At 44.4% G+C, this 18,353-nt stretch overlaps 2 protein-coding genes across 2 annotated transcripts in view; one reads left to right on the top strand and one right to left on the bottom strand.

Moving 5' to 3' along the window:
- Window positions 1-2,747: 2,747 nt before the first annotated feature.
- T265_00931 (hypothetical protein) overlaps window positions 2,748-18,353 on the bottom strand; it is a gene marked incomplete at both ends in the record, with an annotated part of 30,832 nt that continues 15,226 nt past the window's right edge. The window contains 2 exons of the mRNA XM_009164826.1: window positions 2,748-2,804; window positions 18,172-18,258. Coding sequence (XP_009163090.1) covers window positions 2,748-2,804; window positions 18,172-18,258 — 144 coding nt within the window. The remainder of the gene's footprint in view (window positions 2,805-18,171; window positions 18,259-18,353) is intronic.
- T265_00930 (hypothetical protein) lies at window positions 9,853-13,921 on the top strand (the record flags this gene model as incomplete). Its single annotated transcript, XM_009164825.1, has 2 exons — window positions 9,853-10,692; window positions 12,932-13,921. 2 exons carry the CDS (start codon window positions 9,853-9,855, stop codon window positions 13,919-13,921), a joined length of 1,830 nt encoding a protein of 609 aa, XP_009163089.1.

The following is an 18,353-nucleotide window of genomic DNA, read 5'->3' as shown; positions in this document are numbered from 1 at the left end:
GAGAGGTTTGAAAAAACGCTACCTCTCTTGGTGTTAAGAAAGCCTTATAAACTTGGCAGGCCCATTGGACGTAAAAGTCTCTAAAGCTTGGTTTTCTCTTCCTACCGATTACAAGGTAAAGTGTAAAAGTCTCATCTTGGAAGGAAACACTTCAAGGCTGCTGAAAACCCTTCGATGGCCTACACTCTTCAGCCAGGCTGAGAATCAAATGTGCAGGTTTAGAGTAACATTGTGATTAGTCTCCACTAAAATATACTGCGATGTCTCGTTTTATACCAACTGAAACAAAAGGAAGCACATTCGGTTGGAAAATACTACAAACGAGAGTTTCAGCTGGGATTCAGTTGGTTCTCTTGTCAAGATCGCAGGGGATTTTAAACAAGAGTAGCTATCGAAGATTAGTGGATGTATCGAAGTAATTATGCCACTTACACGTCCGTTTAGTCTGATTTTCTAACCATTTGACACCACAGGCAAATTGAGGTTTAATGTATTCGTTACATCTTGTCCGTAGTTTCTGTAAGCCTTCAAAAAACCTTTTACGTGTAGCCATTAAACCAATTTTTTGCTGCTTAACTCACCTCTAGATCGATCTAACAACTGTACCTTTCAAGCTCTTTTTACAATTCAGGAACGTGAAACGGTCAGGTGGATAGGATGAACTGTCAACGTAACTAAATGCCAGATTCACCCAATCACCCGTGGTTTTATGGGCATTTTGAAAGAAGTAGAAGGAAAATCCACTTCTGCTACTTTCCTTTCCATCTTTTTTCACTGCTCATTTTAACAGACAATTTAAAATAGTATTCTACAATGACGGTTTGACCCTTTGGAAGATAGCCAGTCCTACCAACATGTTAGTGTCTGTTACTCTGTTCGCCGAGCCAGGCAATTAATTTTCAAAAGTTTCGTAGCCGTTCAGGGCGACATCTTCAGTGCGCTTTTGGGTCGGTAGCCCCTCTATTCGTGCTTGCGTTTATATGGTTTACATAGAGCAGCTTTTGTGCTGTAACCTGGATGGCCATTTATAATCGTCGTACCTGGATTCTGGTTGAGCCGATCATAATCTGTGTTGCGTTGTGGTTTTCGTTTCTTGCTGACTACGACCACGCTACCGTGGAAATTGCCGCCCACTGTTGTCCCTTCCAATTGGTCCGTTTGTGATATGCGTTGCATCGTGGTCGACTTCTCTGTTGTTTGATTGGTTGGTGGTGTACGTTCTGTCTTTCCTAGTTTGTAGTCCTGTTAATTTCTTTAAATCCTTCTTCAGCTCCGGGTTTTATGGCTCTGGGTTTCTTCGGAGGTTGATAGACAGGATCGATCTATTGCTGTTCATCGCTCCATGAACTCGCGTTCTTTCTTTGTTCTTACCTAACCCAGTATGCTGCCGTTATTACAATCGAATTTGTGTCCTTCCCTATCTTCGTGTGCGGAGATGAGCGGGAGTCTAGTAGCCAGCTTGTGTTCGTTGACTGTGGTTGACAGTTCCCTCCTTGTTTGTCCCACGTAGTGCTTTTCAAAATCCTCACACTGAATTTTCTGGATCACGTTTGTCTTATCCATTGCATTAAGTATTGATATCGCTGTCATTCTGTCTGTGGGCGATTCTTATAGCAAGCTGTCGTAGTATCCTTCTCGAATGATGACGAAACGTTTGCAAATCAATTGCCAAACACGGCGAACAGATCAGCAGCCACCTGATCAATTACCAACTAATGCACCTGGGTTACCAGTATCCCAACGAATTACCATACTAACATGCGCCTGATCCTGAGACTTTGTGGCGGTGGCCTCTCTTGGTGACTTCTGTCTTTAGTCTGATAAGTATGGTCATTCTGCCATGTTGACGTAAGTAACAGCTATAACATTTGGCACCCTCTCGCAGAAGGTGCTGCAAAAATGTCGTTCCTCGACGCCACTGAAACGTCTTGACACTGCTTTTTCCAACAGCCTTTTGATATCCAGATGTCCGATCCCTGGATATCCCAGGTTGCCCTGCAACGTCTCTTTATATTCAACGAACTGCCATAAATAGTTCATGGGTCAGGTCCGGAGTCGACTTTGACTGGGCTCGCTCCGACCATCCTGCAACTTCTGTTTGAAAATCTCCCAGCTCAAAGTCAGTACATCAGTTTTTGACAGTTGAGTCTGAACGGCACTGGTTCATCAAGATAATAAACGTGCACCATTCTCAGTTATGGATTTCTAAGTAAACTTTAGGCTGGATCAAGAGCCTTTCAGCACCCAGTTGTAATGACTACAACACGAGAAGCTCAAACGTGTCAGAAAGTGTTTAACAAGGTAATTTTTGTTTTCTGGTGCTGTGGTAACCGCCAAATTCAGTAATCAACGCCTTAAACGAGACAACTGATTGTATGCGGTCAACGGAAGGACCTATGATCAGCAGGCGTCATGAAGTCCATAGTGCTGGGTTTTGTGTCTTAACTCCACACTGAAAGTAGCGTTGCTCAATGAACTGCAAAGTTTCCTATCGTCCAGGCATCCTAAATGTGAGCCGCCGTAATTCACTTTGTGAAAAATCTAGAGCGCAATCAGCTGTTTGTAAAAGAAACAATTTTCTCGAGGCATAAGATAACACCGTGTTCGATATGTTCCATTGACTTGTTCATCGTCTTAGTGTGATAAGAGCCTGAATCACTCAATATTTAATTGTAAAAAAGCCGCTAATACTTTTCTCTTTTTTTACACAACAAATTTCCGTTGCCCGCCCTCAATAGGCCGCATCGTTATACAACATTCGATATGCGGATCCGAAAGGTACCCATGTCTGTGAGCTTGCAGTACTAAAATGAACTAAATTCTCACCAAAAACCAGCAAAGCTTCATCCTTTACGAGTCAAAAAGATTTACTCTGGAACTACCCTGAGAAACCTTTACCCTCTTGGTCCTTAAATGTAGATAGCTACTTAATTGGAAGGAAGCCTCTGAACAATCTTTCGCTTTTGCCAGCTAGGTCCTTGTGACTAGTGCTCCAAATTGTTGAAGAATCCTTTTGGTGACGTAGTTTTGCAACGGATAAAAAAAATACTTGGAAGTACTTCTTAGGAATACCAGGTAGGAACTTTGGAAAATGTTTTGTTTCGCCGAGCAAATTGGTCGAACTGTTCAAGTGACGGTAGCCTAATGGACACGAAGATACGAGTGTTTTCATTTTAGCTACTATCACAGGTATGAGTAGCTTGAAATGATTGTTTATTTGCACTTCAGGCTTCCTCTCTGGTTGAGATCTACTCTCGGCACATCATACATGCAATGCAGCCATACTAAGGTATTGTTTGAAGAAGTCGAAAAATTACCTTCAAAGGCGTTTCTCCATAATCCACCTCAACCAAACCTCCTTCCTCGGACTGGGCAACCGGGAAGTATCATTTACCCGTGCAGTTCAACGTCCACCGATGTCCCTCCCCAACCCCTTCCCACTGCACAAGAAAACATCGCTGGGCCATTTGACTGTCAGTCATCAGTCCAATATCCATCTTTGCCCAGTGGCTGGGGGGCTAATTTATGGGTCTCTAAAATCCCTCTGCACCCATCCGAACACGATGGTACCTAAATGCTTGCTGAATTTTGCACTAAAGTACGATAGCTCATAGTCTATTCAACACGGTCCATGAGTTTAAGCTACAGATGATATTTACTCGTCAAAACCCACCTTGAATTCTTCACATTTGCAGTGACAAAATAACGATAATCTCAGCTATAACACTGTTTTTGCAATTAAAACTGTCAGGCAAATGGTTTTTATCAAGTGATCACATTAGCCCCACAAGAGGCATGTAGATAGCAAAGTGAGTAGGTGATAGTGACCCGCAAAAGCGCAACAATTCGGTCGAGTTTGAGGACCACTGATGTTAAGCAGGGCAATAGAATGGCCAAAAACAAACTGAAACCTCCAACAATGACCCTTCTACTAACAAGACTAGTGAGGCGCTAGGAAAGCACCTGGTTTACATTAGTCTGTTCTCAATCAAGAGTGTTTCAGGTTGTGTGCTCGGTTATTCCAAATTTCACATAACAGGTTCCTCGGTCGTTTTGAAGCCTGAATTGGCATAAAGGACACAGAAGACGTGTGATGATGAAATTGATGTGGTCGCGTGGCACTCGATACGGGTTCGCCTCCTGACGCTAATCCGATCACTGAAAGCTTGTGTATATCTGTGACGACACAAACAGTTTACTCAAAACCGGATTTTTTAGCGGAAAGGAGTCTTTTAGTAACATTCAAACCAGAGCAGTAACGTCGGCAGAAAAACTCGCAGGGACCTGTTGAGTACAAGCTTAAATCTAAGCCTGAACCAAATTAAACACTGTCATCCGCCAATTCCTTCCCGTTTCAGTATAATAGACCGCACTTTCCGTGGACAACATCGTGCAAGCAATACCGCCGCGTGCTGCCCAAGACAAACCATCGCGGTTGACACGAGTAAACAGACAGTGCAGTTGGAGTATCAAAGTTTCTAGCTAAAAATAGAAAATAACGTAACTCCCTCGGAAAATGCCACATCCAGCTTTGCACAGGCGGTAATGATTTTTTACTTTAGCCTATTCAGTACACTTTTAACCTTTTCCCCCGGAGAGCGGACAGTCACTGGCGAAGCAGCATTTATTGTCAACAGTTCAGACTCGCCTATAATCATGATACTTACGTTTATGCCTTTTCTGTGGTTGGAGTTTCCGTTAGGAAACCCTGAAGCTGGTTCTCAGGCATTTTCAGTTCAAGTTCGTCTTTTCAATTATTTCAGTTGAAAATTACAGAAAAGATGTGCACTGTTCCAATAAAATTGTCAGCCCGGTAAAGAAAGGAAAGAAATCACGAAACGTTTGGGTGCTGTCGGTGCTACTCGCCTTCCAGGATAGGGACCGCGTGATCCTCACTGTGCCTGGTTGGAGACACTACAAGATGTGGCTGTCAACCGATGTCAGTGGCGTTCTTGTTGTCAGTTTCTATCCAGATTGCCTTAGTGAATGTCTGGAGGTGTAGGCACCTCGGAATGATTGTGTTAAGCCAGCACTAAGTCCCTCCCCCGTCCACCTTTATTTTTTTCTTTACAATAAGGCATTCAAATAAGTCATGGTTGTACGGCAGTGAAGCATCGGTGTTGAACACTGATGTCATGCTGTCGATGATGCTGATGAGTCGTTCTTACCTTGTGATTCCGTTTATATGTGGGGCAAATGGGGCGTTGCTAGTCAGTGAATTTATATATAACGTCACTCAAACGGAACATACTACTGGTAAGGTTGCTGAAGTAATTTCGACAGCCCAGTGCACCCTTCTTCGAATCCACCAGCTAGATTCCATCAACAATGTTTTCTGTTTGAAAATCAGTTGGAAATATGTTGCTAAATACACTTACTTGTACACTAATTAGGTTCTAACGCTAGGGAAGCATCGGTGTTCAACACGATGTCATGTTTGTCGATGACGATGATGATGATGATGATGATGATGATGATGATGATGACAAGGAATGCATATCCTTACTGTTGAAGGTGGATAAATCATGCATTTTTTGACGCTGAGTTGCATCGCCGCTTTTCATAATATTGTGAGTGAACTTTTAGGCTAGCCCCATAAGAATTCAGAGTCTTTTTCAGGAGAACTGACTGAAACTAGGCAATCTACTCTTACAATAATAGAGCTTGTGAAACCAGGGCGAACAGTTTCTTCACCAACCAGGATGCATGTTCATGTTGGTCCTTCAGACAGGGTAGGAACTATTTCTAATCTGACATCCTGAAAACAAGAAAATGGTGTATAATGTACACTTACGACGATTTTGGTTTTTCACCTAGTGTCAAAGTTCATCAACAACTTCTGTGTGCAACTTTGAACACATCAGTACCGCGTTCAATTTTACAAGGCGGCAGAATACGCTAACACTGGACTTCTTCACTGACTCAAGGTCAGGCTCCACGGTCTTGGAACTCGCCGGGACCGCTAAAGTAACCAACATAGATCAAGCAATTCACTTGAGCTACAGGGTGTCCACAAATCCAACAAAATTTATGAAAACTCAGCTCTTAGATGCAGTTGAAACAATACCAGTCCTGATAGTTTCGCTCCAAGAAAATTGGACTAGAAGTGACACACTACTGAAAACTACTTGACAGTGGTTTCGTCCTTCCCGTCAATCTGAATAAAATTGGCAAACTGCTCTCGTTTGTACTTCAATATTGCTCTAACTGGAAGCTCAACTGAAGCCAGCTGGATCTTCCGTTTATGCTGGCCTTTTTCAATTGAGTGTGTCGCGTCATGCCATCTCATATTTCATTTGGTGCGATATTCAAGATATCGCAACACATTGCACTACTCACAAGGTCGCTGAAAATTCTCTGACCGCTCATGACCATAGCAACAGACGTGTCCAGTCGAATCGTCAATATCCAAAAGGGAGCGAAATTTCATGCTTTGGACATCCGGTGCCATCATGATCAACCTATGACTCAATCGATTGCAATTCGTCTCAGCTGTTTGACCTACAGCTCTACGGTCTGAGCTGAACTCGAGACAGGTCGTTGGTTAGGGCGCGAACCTACTGACCGGAGGATTATTGGTTCCAGCCCAACATCTCTATCTCTGTAGGCTCGGGCAACCTGACAGTCTCAGCCCTTGCTCTTCCTTCAAATCGCATAGCAGTAATGCACCGAAAGGGTGAAGTTACAGCTGAGGAATCATTGTTACTTTTCTATTATGAAATTCCCGACGCAAACAACACTTTTTTCTGACATCCGAAAATTTCTATTCGTAAATCAAATAAAAAACATACCCGTAAGATAAAGATGGTTTCTGATCGCATTTTCCATTAACGAACATGCTCAGAATAAAGTTTAGAGTTGGCGAAATACACTAATTTGCAAACCAATTCGGTTTTTCAAGAGACTCACCTCGAATCCAGCTGAGCCTCTCGTTTCTGATGTTTTTAAGCTACACCAGATTGCCTCATGTTTCAGTTGGCGCGATATTCGAGATATCACGATACATTGCATAGACCTACTGCACTACTTATACGGTTGCTGGGAGTTCTTCGACAGCCCACCAAGCTGTCGAAGGAGTGTGAGCTGGTTCGTAGGACAAATCAGGCTATTTAGTCCAGATCTAGGCTGGTTGGTAATGAACGCAGCTGGTTAATGGGAACGTGCGTTTCCAATGCCTCATACCATTTCCCTCCTCGTTCATAGAGCACTGCACTTCATTCTAAGAGCTATTATCTCACCAATATGCAATCGTCTTTGTTGAGACTATATCAGACATTTTGCACTGCGTCTAAATTGAGACTGACTGTTCGCTGTGCCATAAGTGTGGCACGGAGCAGATTGGCAGATGGTTACCCGATGATTTAACTTACATAGCAGATTTAGATTTTACTGTCTTCGGTGTACATGTGCCTCCGAATGAGAGGCACCGTGGTTACCACCGTGGTTAAACCGTGGTTACCACACACAAAGAATGGCACCATCAACCCGAGGCATCAAGCTCGGTTTTGTTGCAATACAGTGTAGAGGTGACGTGGTCTGTTCATGGTATTTTATAAGCATCAAATGGTACAATAACTCGAGGTGCTTTTTCGTTCAAGATGTGCTTGTTTTGTATTCACAACAGTCCAAAGTTTCGTTTTTGAGTCTCTGCAGACGTAGGCTGAATTGACCACGGCCTATGTTGGTTTGTAAATTGACCGGAAATTTTTCAACAAACACGTAATCGACTTCCAAACATCTCGTTAACTGTCAGGTCTTATAAGGGGATTCATAACCGGCCATTCATGATGAGTGGGTGCCAATCCTGGTTAAGTGATGGAACGAGCCACTTCCCTTAAATGGGCTTTTAGCCTAGTTGATTGGTTCCTTGATATATGATATACAGCTTGACAACTAACTTGCAAGCACTCTATCACCAATCGGCTACTTGATCACCCGCTAATGAACACACAACAAGTTTTCAGACCTCTGAACAAGACTGCATTTCACATGAGGTAGTCACATGATATTCACGGGCCAGTTTAACAAGTATCGTAGAACCCTTCGTTTCACATCTTTACTCCGGAGACGTTTTCAGGGTCGACTTCTCAATAATGAACCCTTTCTCTTACTCTAATGGCCCCAACACTGACTTTAACAGTCAGAAGTCCTGACAAGCTGGCAATTCTCTGTCGACTTTTTATCCAACCGATCACATCAGCTTGATCAATCAATGAAATCCACAAGAATGTCCCACTAACGTGAGCTCTGGATGTGCATACTTGGGATAAGTAAGGGGACACGTAAACAGATGACACCTCCTGGCTCCAGATACCACATCAAACTACATCGAAGTTAGTCTGTATGCGAGGACCCGGCAAGTTCATTGTCTGGATGTTGGCATCCTCCAGAAAATTTGAATAAACACTTCGAAGATGGTTTAGACGTAACAGAGCAGTTGGTGAAAATCGACCCTGTCAGACTGATTTAGTGAATAAGTGGCTTCGCCTGGTTCAAGTGTACGGTAAAGTCTTTCCTAGGTGTGTGGCAACCGAGACGTGCACCAACGGTAAACAGATCTAACCGAACATCTCATTGTGGGAATAGAACTTTGTAGGGTATTGTAGCTGGGAATGGTTAGCGGAAGTTTGCCGATCTGAAAAATGAAGGGCAAGAGACATAGTGATGGATCAAACCTTTCAATAATGAAGAATGGTACAAATTCAAGCATATCTGAGTGAGATACGATCAGATAAAAGTATTGGAATGCTTTAGAAGTGCAGATGAGTATAAGAACTAGGCCCTCCGAGATATATGGTACGTCATGTTTCGTTTGACTTTTTCTGCCGAATTCCAGAAGCTTAATTCTCCCCTCAAGCGAATTTGAGTTAATTTTGCCCGAACTTGAAAGTAAACAATGAAAAACTTGAGGGCTCTTAAGTCAGTGCGCGATACCTGAACAAGCAAACCATTATTTTGGTGATGTGCTACTCATAAGGTTGCTGAAAATCCGTCGACAGCCGACGAACGGTTTCGCCCTTTTTAAGGCTCATCAGGTAGGCGTAGTCCCTGGGTTTCCGTCAACCTTATGTTCTACTTGAAACTTGCCTCAGAAAATCACGAACGAGAGATTTAGCTGAGTTCTAGGTGAGTCTCTCGAAAAACCAAATTAGTTTGCGAATGAGTGTATATTCATTATTTTGGTGATTGAGTTTCGTCCTCTGCAACATGCTGACTTCTTAAAGTCACCCGATTGGTTTCTCGGATACAGTCAATAATTTTGCATATATTTAAGAACCAAATTTCTTTAGGTTACGCAGTAAACCATATCTATGTTAGGCTACGAACACTGTCCTCTGAAACAGCAGGTGGGCTGGAAAAGGCCGACATGCAGTTTGACGGAGATTCAAACTCGTGACTCCGAGATGATAATTCTCAACGTTAACAGTGCGGCCGTCATTGCCTGGATTAACCACTGTATTTCATCGCTTCCTCATTTTTATTAGGTACCTTTTGTTCCAACTGTTTGCTGCATATTTTTCCCGGTGAAACCGTCCGGGCAGACTGGGCTAGCACTATACATTAACGCGAAGCTTGATTCCGCTTGTAGGTTTAATGCATTTGTTGCGTTGGTCGACCTATCAGCTGACCCAATATCGATCACGACTCATGACATTAACTTTGGTCCAAATAAGTATTGACAGTGTTTAATCGATTCAAACCATCCGCTTCTGATCGATAAACGATTCTCAATCAGTGAGGCAGAAGTATGTTCACTCATTCACTGGTCAGTGACGCCACTTGTTAACCCATTCCTCTCCAGAGTCTGACTTGGGTAGAGAAAAACTCTGCACTAGCAACATCTTCTGTCTGATGATGCGTAAAGTGTCCCGCTTGTTTTTGAGCCTTCAATTAATTTGGCTGCTTACCTCGGAGCATCTTTTAGCCTGGCCTACTATACAAATTCCCAGAGACATGTGGGAGCCGGGAATTTTTCCGCCTGACGTTCCCCGACTTTCTGCAAAGAATGCTATTGCTGTCTCCAATATGAATGAACGAGGCAAACCGCCAGTTATGCAGGATTTGTCCCATATATTTGGCAAGCTTGAAATGGATGACGAATACACAGTTCCTGAGTTGCCAAATTTTGCTGTGGTTACTGATGAGAAACAAGAAAGCATAGAGGATAACAAGGCGGATGAGAAAGCTGACGACGAACTGGATCAGATCATTGGTGAGGAACAAGTACCCCAGAAAGGTGCCAAGCTACTCTCCGGTTTATACGGTACATACGGTACTTATGGTCCGGCAGCCGTCAGCTTGGTGCCGGTGGTTCAGACAGCTTATCAGGCACAAGCCTATGTCCCGGTGGCCGTACCTGTGCACCCCGTGGTTCACGTCCAGCCAGTTGTGCAAGTGCCCAAATTGGTTGCTGTAATGCAACCCACGGGTCTTGTTCAGTCCAGTGTTGTCAGTAGTCTACAAAGCCAGCAGTCGGTTATCGCCGGGGCACAACCCACAGTCACGGATCAGCAAAGCCGGATGACAATCCCGCAACAAGTCATCCAGCCACAGCCGGTTGTTCAGCCGTCTCAGGTCGTTCAACCACAGCCCGTCGTCCAAGCGCAGCCGGTTATCCAATCACAACCAGGCGTGCAGACGCAGCCCGATTTTCAAACTCAAGGTCGCATGCAACTGCCCGACACAAATGGAGTGAACACACAAACTGGCACCTCACAAACGCTTCCAAACATCTCGTTAACTGTCAGGTCTTATAAGGGGATTCATAACCGGCCATTCATGATGAGTGGGTGCCAATCCTGGTTAAGTGATGGAACGAGCCACTTCCCTTAAATGGGCTTTTAGCCTAGTTGATTGGTTCCTTGATATATGATATACAGCTTGACAACTAACTTGCAAGCACTCTATCACCAATCGGCTACTTGATCACCCGCTAATGAACACACAACAAGTTTTCAGACCTCTGAACAAGACTGCATTTCACATGAGGTAGTCACGTGATATTCACGGGCCAGTTTAACAAGTATCGTAGAACCCTTCGTTTCACATCTTTACTCCGGAGACGTTTTCAGGGTCGACTTCTCAATAATGAACCCTTTCTCTTACTCTAATGGCCCCAACACTGACTTTAACAGTCAGAAGTCCTGACAAGCTGGCAATTCTCTGTCGACTTTTTATCCAACCGATCACATCAGCTTGATCAATCAATGAAATCCACAAGAATGTCCCACTAACGTGAGCTCTGGATGTGCATACTTGGGATAAGTAAGGGGACACGTAAACAGATGACACCTCCTGGCTCCAGATACCACATCAAACTACATCGAAGTTAGTCTGTATGCGAGGACCCGGCAAGTTCATTGTCTGGATTTTGGCATCCTCCAGAAAATCTGAATAAACACTTCGAAGATGGTTTAGACGTAACAGAGCAGTTGGTGAAAATCGACCCTGTCAGACTGATTTAGTGAATAAGTGGCTTCGCCTGGTTCAAGTGTACGGTAAAGTCTTTCCTAGGTGTGTGGCAACCGAGACGTGCACCAACGGTAAACAGATCTAACCGAACATCTCATTGTGGGAATAGAACTTTGTAGGGTACTGTAGCTGGGAATGGTTAGCGGAAGTTTGCCGATCTGAAAAATGAAGGGCAAGAGACATAGTGATGGATCAAACCTTTCAATAATGAAGAATGGTACAAATTCAAGCATATCTGAGTGAGATACGATCAGATAAAAGTATTGGAATCCTTTAGAAGTGCAGATGAGTATAAGAACGAGGTCCTCCGAGATATATGGTACGTCATGTTTCGTTTGACTTTTTCTGCCGAATTCCAGAAGCTTAATTCTCCCCTCAAGCGAATTTGAGTTAATTTTGCCCGAACTTGAAAGTAAACAATGAAAAACTTGAGGGCTCTTAAGTCAGTGCGCGATACCTGAACAAGCAAACCATTATTTTGGTGATGTGCTACTCATAAGGTTGCTGAAAATCCGTCGACAGCCGACGAACGGTTTCGCCCTTTTTAAGGCTCATCAGGTAGGCGTAGTCCCTGGGTTTCCGTCAACCTTATGTTCTACTTGAAACTTGCCTCAGAAAATCACGAACGAGAGATTTAGCTGAGTTCTAGGTGAGTCTCTCGAAAAACCAAATTAGTTTGCGAATGAGTGTATATTCATTATTTTGGTGATTGAGTTTCGTCCTCTGCAAGATGCTGACTTCTTAAAGTCACCAGATTGGTTTCAAAAAATACCCGATTTTTCTCGGATACAGTCAATAATTTTGTGTATATTTAAGAACCAGATTTCCTTAGGTTACGCAGTAAACCATATCTATATTACGCAACGAATACTATGTCCTCTGAAACAGCAGGTGGGCTGGAAAAGGCCAACATGCAGTTTGACGGAGATTCAAACTCGTGACTCCGAGATGATAATTCTCAACGTTAACAGCGCGGCCGTCATTGCCTGGATTAACCACTGTATTTCATCGCTTCCTCATTTTTATTAGGTACCTTTTGTTCCAACTGTTTGCTGCGTATTTTTCCCGGTGAAACCGTCCGGGCAGACTGGGCTAGCACTATACATTAACGCGAAGCTTGATTCCGCTTGTAGGTTTAATGCATTTGTTGCGTTGGTCGACCTATCAGCTGACCCAATATCGATCACGACTCATGACATTAACTTTGGTCCAAATAAGTATTGACAGTGTTTAATCGATTCAAACCATCCGCTTCTGATCGATAAACGATTCTCAATCAGTGAGGCAGAAGTATGTTCACTCATTCACTGGTCAGTGACGCCACTTGTTAACCCATTCCTCTCCAGAGTCTGACTTGGGTAGAGAAAAACTCTGCACTAGCAACATCTTCTGTCTGATGATGCGTAAAGTCGCTTGCTTGTTTTTGAGCCTTCAATTAATTTGGCTGCTTACCTCGGAGCATCTTTTAGCCTGGCCTACTATACAAATTCCCAGATGTGGGAGCCCGGAGCATCTTTTAGCCTGGCCTACTATACAAATTCCCAGAGACATGTGGGAGCCGGGAATTTTTCCGCCTGACGTTCCCCGACTTTCTGCAAAGAATGCTATTGCTGTCTCCAATATGAATGAACGAGGCAAACCGCCAGTTATGCAGGATTTGTCCCATATATTTGGCAAGCTTGAAATGGATGACGAATACACAGTTCCTGAGTTGCCAAATTTTGCTGTGGTTACTGATGAGAAACAAGAAAGCATAGAGGATAACAAGGCGGATGAGAAAGCTGACGACGAACTGGATCAGATCATTGGTGAGGAACAAGTACCCCAGAAAGGTGCCAAGCTACTCTCCGGTTTATACGGTACATACGGTACTTATGGTCCGGCAGCCGTCAGCTTGGTGCCGGTGGTTCAGACAGCTTATCAGGCACAAGCCTATGTCCCGGTGGCCGTACCTGTGCAACCCGTGGTTCACGTCCAGCCAGTTGTGCAAGTGCCCAAATTGGTTGCTGTAATGCAACCCACGGGTCTTGTTCAGTCCAGTGTTGTCAGTAGTCTACAAAGCCAGCAGTCGGTTATCGCCGGGGCACAACCCACAGTCACGGATCAGCAAAGCCGGATGACAATCCCGCAACAAGTCATCCAGCCACAGCCGGTTGTTCAGCCGTCTCAGGTCGTTCAACCACAGCCCGTCGTCCAAGCGCAGCCGGTTATCCAATCACAACCAGGCGTGCAGACGCAGCCCGATTTTCAAACTCAAGGTCGCATGCAACTGCCCGACACAAATGGAGTGAACACACAAACTGGCACCTCACAAACGCAACAGCAGCAACAAACAGCCCAGCAGTCATCTGTCACTATCCGACACCAGATAGCTCCGCAACATATCCACATTGTCATCCCAAAATCGAAACAGCCAATGAAAGCTGGCCACTATAAGTCTTACTATTGACCTTAGTGATATGGATCTCATTGATACCTAATGAGCTATTGATTTTGCACAATGGTTTATGGTGGTTTACGAGTAATATACACTGCTTTTGGTGTACAAGTTTCTTTTTCACTTGACTTTGGAGCAAGTTTTTCTCAGTTCAGTGAGGCTGATGAATATTCTTGAAATGCCGTGGTTTGGAGCTTCACGTAGAAGGCATATTCAGTGACTCTCTGAAAGGGAGACCGAATGTTGGTTTTGAAGGCTGAAGTACCTTATTGCGCACCAAGGTGGAAGAAGGGTGAGTTGACGGGTTTCTCTCCCACAAACAGGTTTTGATTGCTTTTTCCGCAAGAAAGTGACTAGGCCCATTCACCAACCTCTAATTCGCCGGGAAGTAGGAATTAGTCACACAAACAGTGAATTTTCCGTCAGAGGATGCATCACCCGAGGAACGTGATCAGTCAGTCACGTGATCACAGTGCCGATGAGCCGTCCGTGGCCGAAATTTCAAATGTTCATACTAGTAGCGGGTTCGGAACTTCATAGAGTTTCGTGAATTTCGTAGTGTCGATTATTCTGAATAAGGATGAAACACCTGTGTATTGCTTCTCGGCTTCTAGGCATGAATTATCTTCATGTACAGGGTGAACTCTACGCGGGAAATTTCTGAATCTCCTTACATTGCCATTAACTAATCGGAGACAATCTCAACTCCCTTCTTCATGGGCCAGACTAATCGACGGACCAAAACCTTCGAAGAATGCATGATTCGAGGAAAAATATTAAATTTGGTCAGTGTTCATACTAGTAGCGGGTTCGGAACTTCATAGAGTTTCGTGAATTTCGTAGTGTCGATTATTCTGAATAAGGATGAAACACCTGTGTATTGCTTCTCGGCTTCTAGGCATGAATTATCTTCATGTACAGGGTGAACTCTACGCGGGAAGTTTCTGAATCTCCTTACATTGCCATTAAGTAATCAGAGAGGGTCTCAACTCCTTTCTTCATGGGCCAGACTAGCCGACGGACCAGAACCTTCGAAGAATGCATGTTTCGAGGAAAAATATTAAATTTGGTCAACCCTTCCGCGAATTGAACAGGCCTTTTTGTAAGCAACAAGTGAGTCGAGATTCGGGTGAAATGTAAGGAACCATTTTTTTTAAATATTCGATCAATAACGTACTGGTGACTACCAGTGGAAGGGGACTGGCGAATTTCAGGAATCTTCTGAATTTGAAATCGATATTCGACTAACCACTTTTCCATTTCTAGCTTGTTCGATTAAGATCACAACAAATGAAACATCGAAGTCCAGTTGTGCTGCAGGCTCCTCAATCCGAGAAAACTTCCAGTATCATCGACTACGGTGGCTCGGTCATGTGCTACGCATGCCAAAACACCGTCTACCGAGACCAGCGTTGTTCTCCGTGCCTCTTTCAGGATGGCCCAAACCGCGAGGTGGACAGCACATGACTTGGCAGAAAGGCGTCAAAGAGATCATGATGATGATGATGATGATGATGATGATGATGTCTAGTCAAATGTATCATGACAATCGATGAAATTCCGTCATGCGGATGCCGTGGAACCGCACAACGGACCTTCTGAACACACTGACACTGTGAAGAGCTATTCCATTATACGAACCAAGCACCATTTTGTGCTCCTTATGACGGAAACACTGTGTCTTGGTTGTGACTATACAATTTTATATAATCCTTGTTGCTCGGCCAGGAATTTCATCACTGGTATGAAAGGCGCATGACCTCCGGCCAAGTGGTCAGAATTCTCGATACTTTCTTAAGGCGACTCTCAACTTTCATGATTACCCTCATTGTCGCCAATACCACCATCAGTACTGTCAGTATCAGAAGTGACGGCAGAAGCAGTCATCAAACGGTCATAATGTCGCGAACAGGGGTGAGCACAAACAATCGCCCAACCGTACAAAACCTGGCAGTTTCGCCGCGTTTTCCCTAAAACCATCAGGCTTCCAGCAGGAATCCTTCAAAGGATGAGAGTAGACTGGTACTTCAGGCTGACGCATTCTGTTGCCCACCAGATATATGTCGCTTCAAGCACATTTCGTGCCCTAACCTGTTAGGCCTGTCTTCGGAGATAAAAGATGACCGGGAGAAGAGCAATCAGGACATTCTTGGATGAAGTAGTAGTTCAAGATAATGATTACGGTGATTATGATGTTGATCGTCGGCATATGGCAATTGCATGAAAAGTCAAACCATCACCATAAAACTATACAAGGGATAGAACGTTGACAGAGAGAGAACAGCCGGGTTTACTTGTGCAACGAAATTAACCCCCAAAGTCAACTTTTGTATAACATTTTTACTTGTTAGTGTCTTTGTCATGTCTAATTCTAACATCCCAAACCAGCTGAATCTTCGAGAAAATAGGCTCACGGTAACGTGGTTAACGGGTCACAACCGCTGGGTAGCTAAACTGATGCTGTGTAAGCTTCACAGATTTTCTCCAACTCGCACACCAGAATAACGTTTCGGATTGTGAATCAAACCACGGAAAGAAAAAGTCAAAACACGGTGATCGGAACTGGAATGAGTTCTAGATCTTCTATCGGTTCTATTGCTGGCGGCGATACATCCTTGTACGGGGCTCATTAGCCGCACAATGCTCGTAGCTGCAAAACGTTCGCGGGTGGAATGAAACTTTCTGCGCCAAAATTTTACATTTTGTTGCGCATGTGCTCAACCCAAAAACCGTCCTAATCTACATTCATATTTTTGCAGGCCACCAAATTTCATCGTCCTCTGACAAAAATCTGGTGGGATACTTTACTAGCATCACTGGGACCCCAGGACGCCTAGATGGGGCTCAAAAGCTTGGACTGATATCCTGAACCCAATTGCCTGTCTGCATTAGTCCATCAGGGACGCGTCGTAGCTTTCGAAAATTCAGTTGCATTGCGCGAATACTGATCGCCTTCCTGTACCCCGATAACACTCTCTGATCATGGTTCCCGCTATAGGCGTTGCTAGGTTGCTTGGGTGAGAAACTTTTGAGTTGGCGTAGCAACTGCACTGTTGCCCTGGCAGTGGACTAAGCTGAGCCAGAGTTTTTAGATGAAAAGTAGCGATAAAACCCTAGTTATCCTAAAAAAAAGTACTCACAAATTTGGCAAAAACTTTGAAAAAACCACAACTAGTTTCACCCTTCGAGTTCGTGCTCGTCAGGGAGGTGCAGTCGCCGAATTTCTGTCAAACTCACGTCTTACTTCAACCCCAATTGTACTGTATTTCTAAGATTACTGGAAAATTGAGAACTACGCCTACATGATGAGCTTCAAGAAGAGCGAAGTCAGTCGCGGGCTGTTGAAGCGCTTTCAGTAACTTTAAGAGGAGTGCGTTCCGTCAGGGAAGTCAGCGTGCTGAACCACCTCCTCGTGGTATCGACTGGGTAGCCCGGGCGTCAGTCTGGGTGAGCTAAGAGTTCAGCAACTCCAGACAGGGCTAACCACCCCGTTTGGTTTCAATGTGCTGGTTACTTTCGACCATGTACAATAAGAATCATCTGGCGCCTCCGCACCAGTTCAAACCAGTACACAGGAGAGACACGTTGGGTTCACGTGTGAGGAATGTGGCAAGTGCTGGCTTGGTAGCCCACCATAGAGTTCACGACAATGAAAGTGTTGGTATGAACATGGTCGCCCAATTGGCCTGCGCTGATTGTTCCCGCCTTTTTCCGACGAAGATTGGTTTGGTATGGAAATGGTCGCCCAATTGGCCTGCGATGATTGTTCCCGCTCTTTTCCGACGAAGATTCGCCCCAGTCACCATCGCCGGCACGCACACCCCACCTAGCAGAATGCAGATAAGCTTGGCTGAATGAAGTATTCCCTTACCCACTGGTCCCAACAAGAGGCACAATCGTTCTTGCGCCTGACTAACAAGTTATATCCATCTTGTGGCACGCAAACCGCGCTGTTCGCGAGACTGGAGCAGTATCTTCATGGTCGATTCAGCATCGAAACCAGGTTACCGATGCTTAACTGGCAGGCACAACAGGACGAATCATTATCTGGTGGTCCTGACCAGACCATCGGTAAAATAGCGGTCTACCCGTCAGAAGCCGATAACTACAACGTCTGGTTTAAACAAACCGTGGATTGTACCGTGTCACTCTTGGAATCCCATGCTGACCGTTTGCTTGCTAGTGTTGATCTCTTGACATTTGTTCGAGGGGAAAAGTTTGGCATGATGACACCGAAGCAAGTCCTGCCGCCGCCAACTTACTCCGGTTGGTATCCAAAGGGTTGTGGCCACGGGATCTGCATCCTTATCCTGGTCACGGCGCCAAATTGCAGGAAGCTGCGGCGTTACCTGTTGGAAAGAAATGGACAGTTACAGACTATTGGACAGGAAAGCAAAACCCTCATATGCATCTTGTTTACAAAAACTGAATATCCATCTTCTCC

The sequence above is a fragment of the Opisthorchis viverrini genome (assembly GCF_000715545.1).
Source record: "Opisthorchis viverrini unplaced genomic scaffold opera_v5_9, whole genome shotgun sequence".
Classification (NCBI taxonomy): Eukaryota; Metazoa; Platyhelminthes; class Trematoda; order Opisthorchiida; family Opisthorchiidae; genus Opisthorchis; species Opisthorchis viverrini.
The sequence above is the reverse complement of the archived record's forward strand: the minus strand, read 5'-3'. Positions and strand labels throughout refer to the sequence as shown.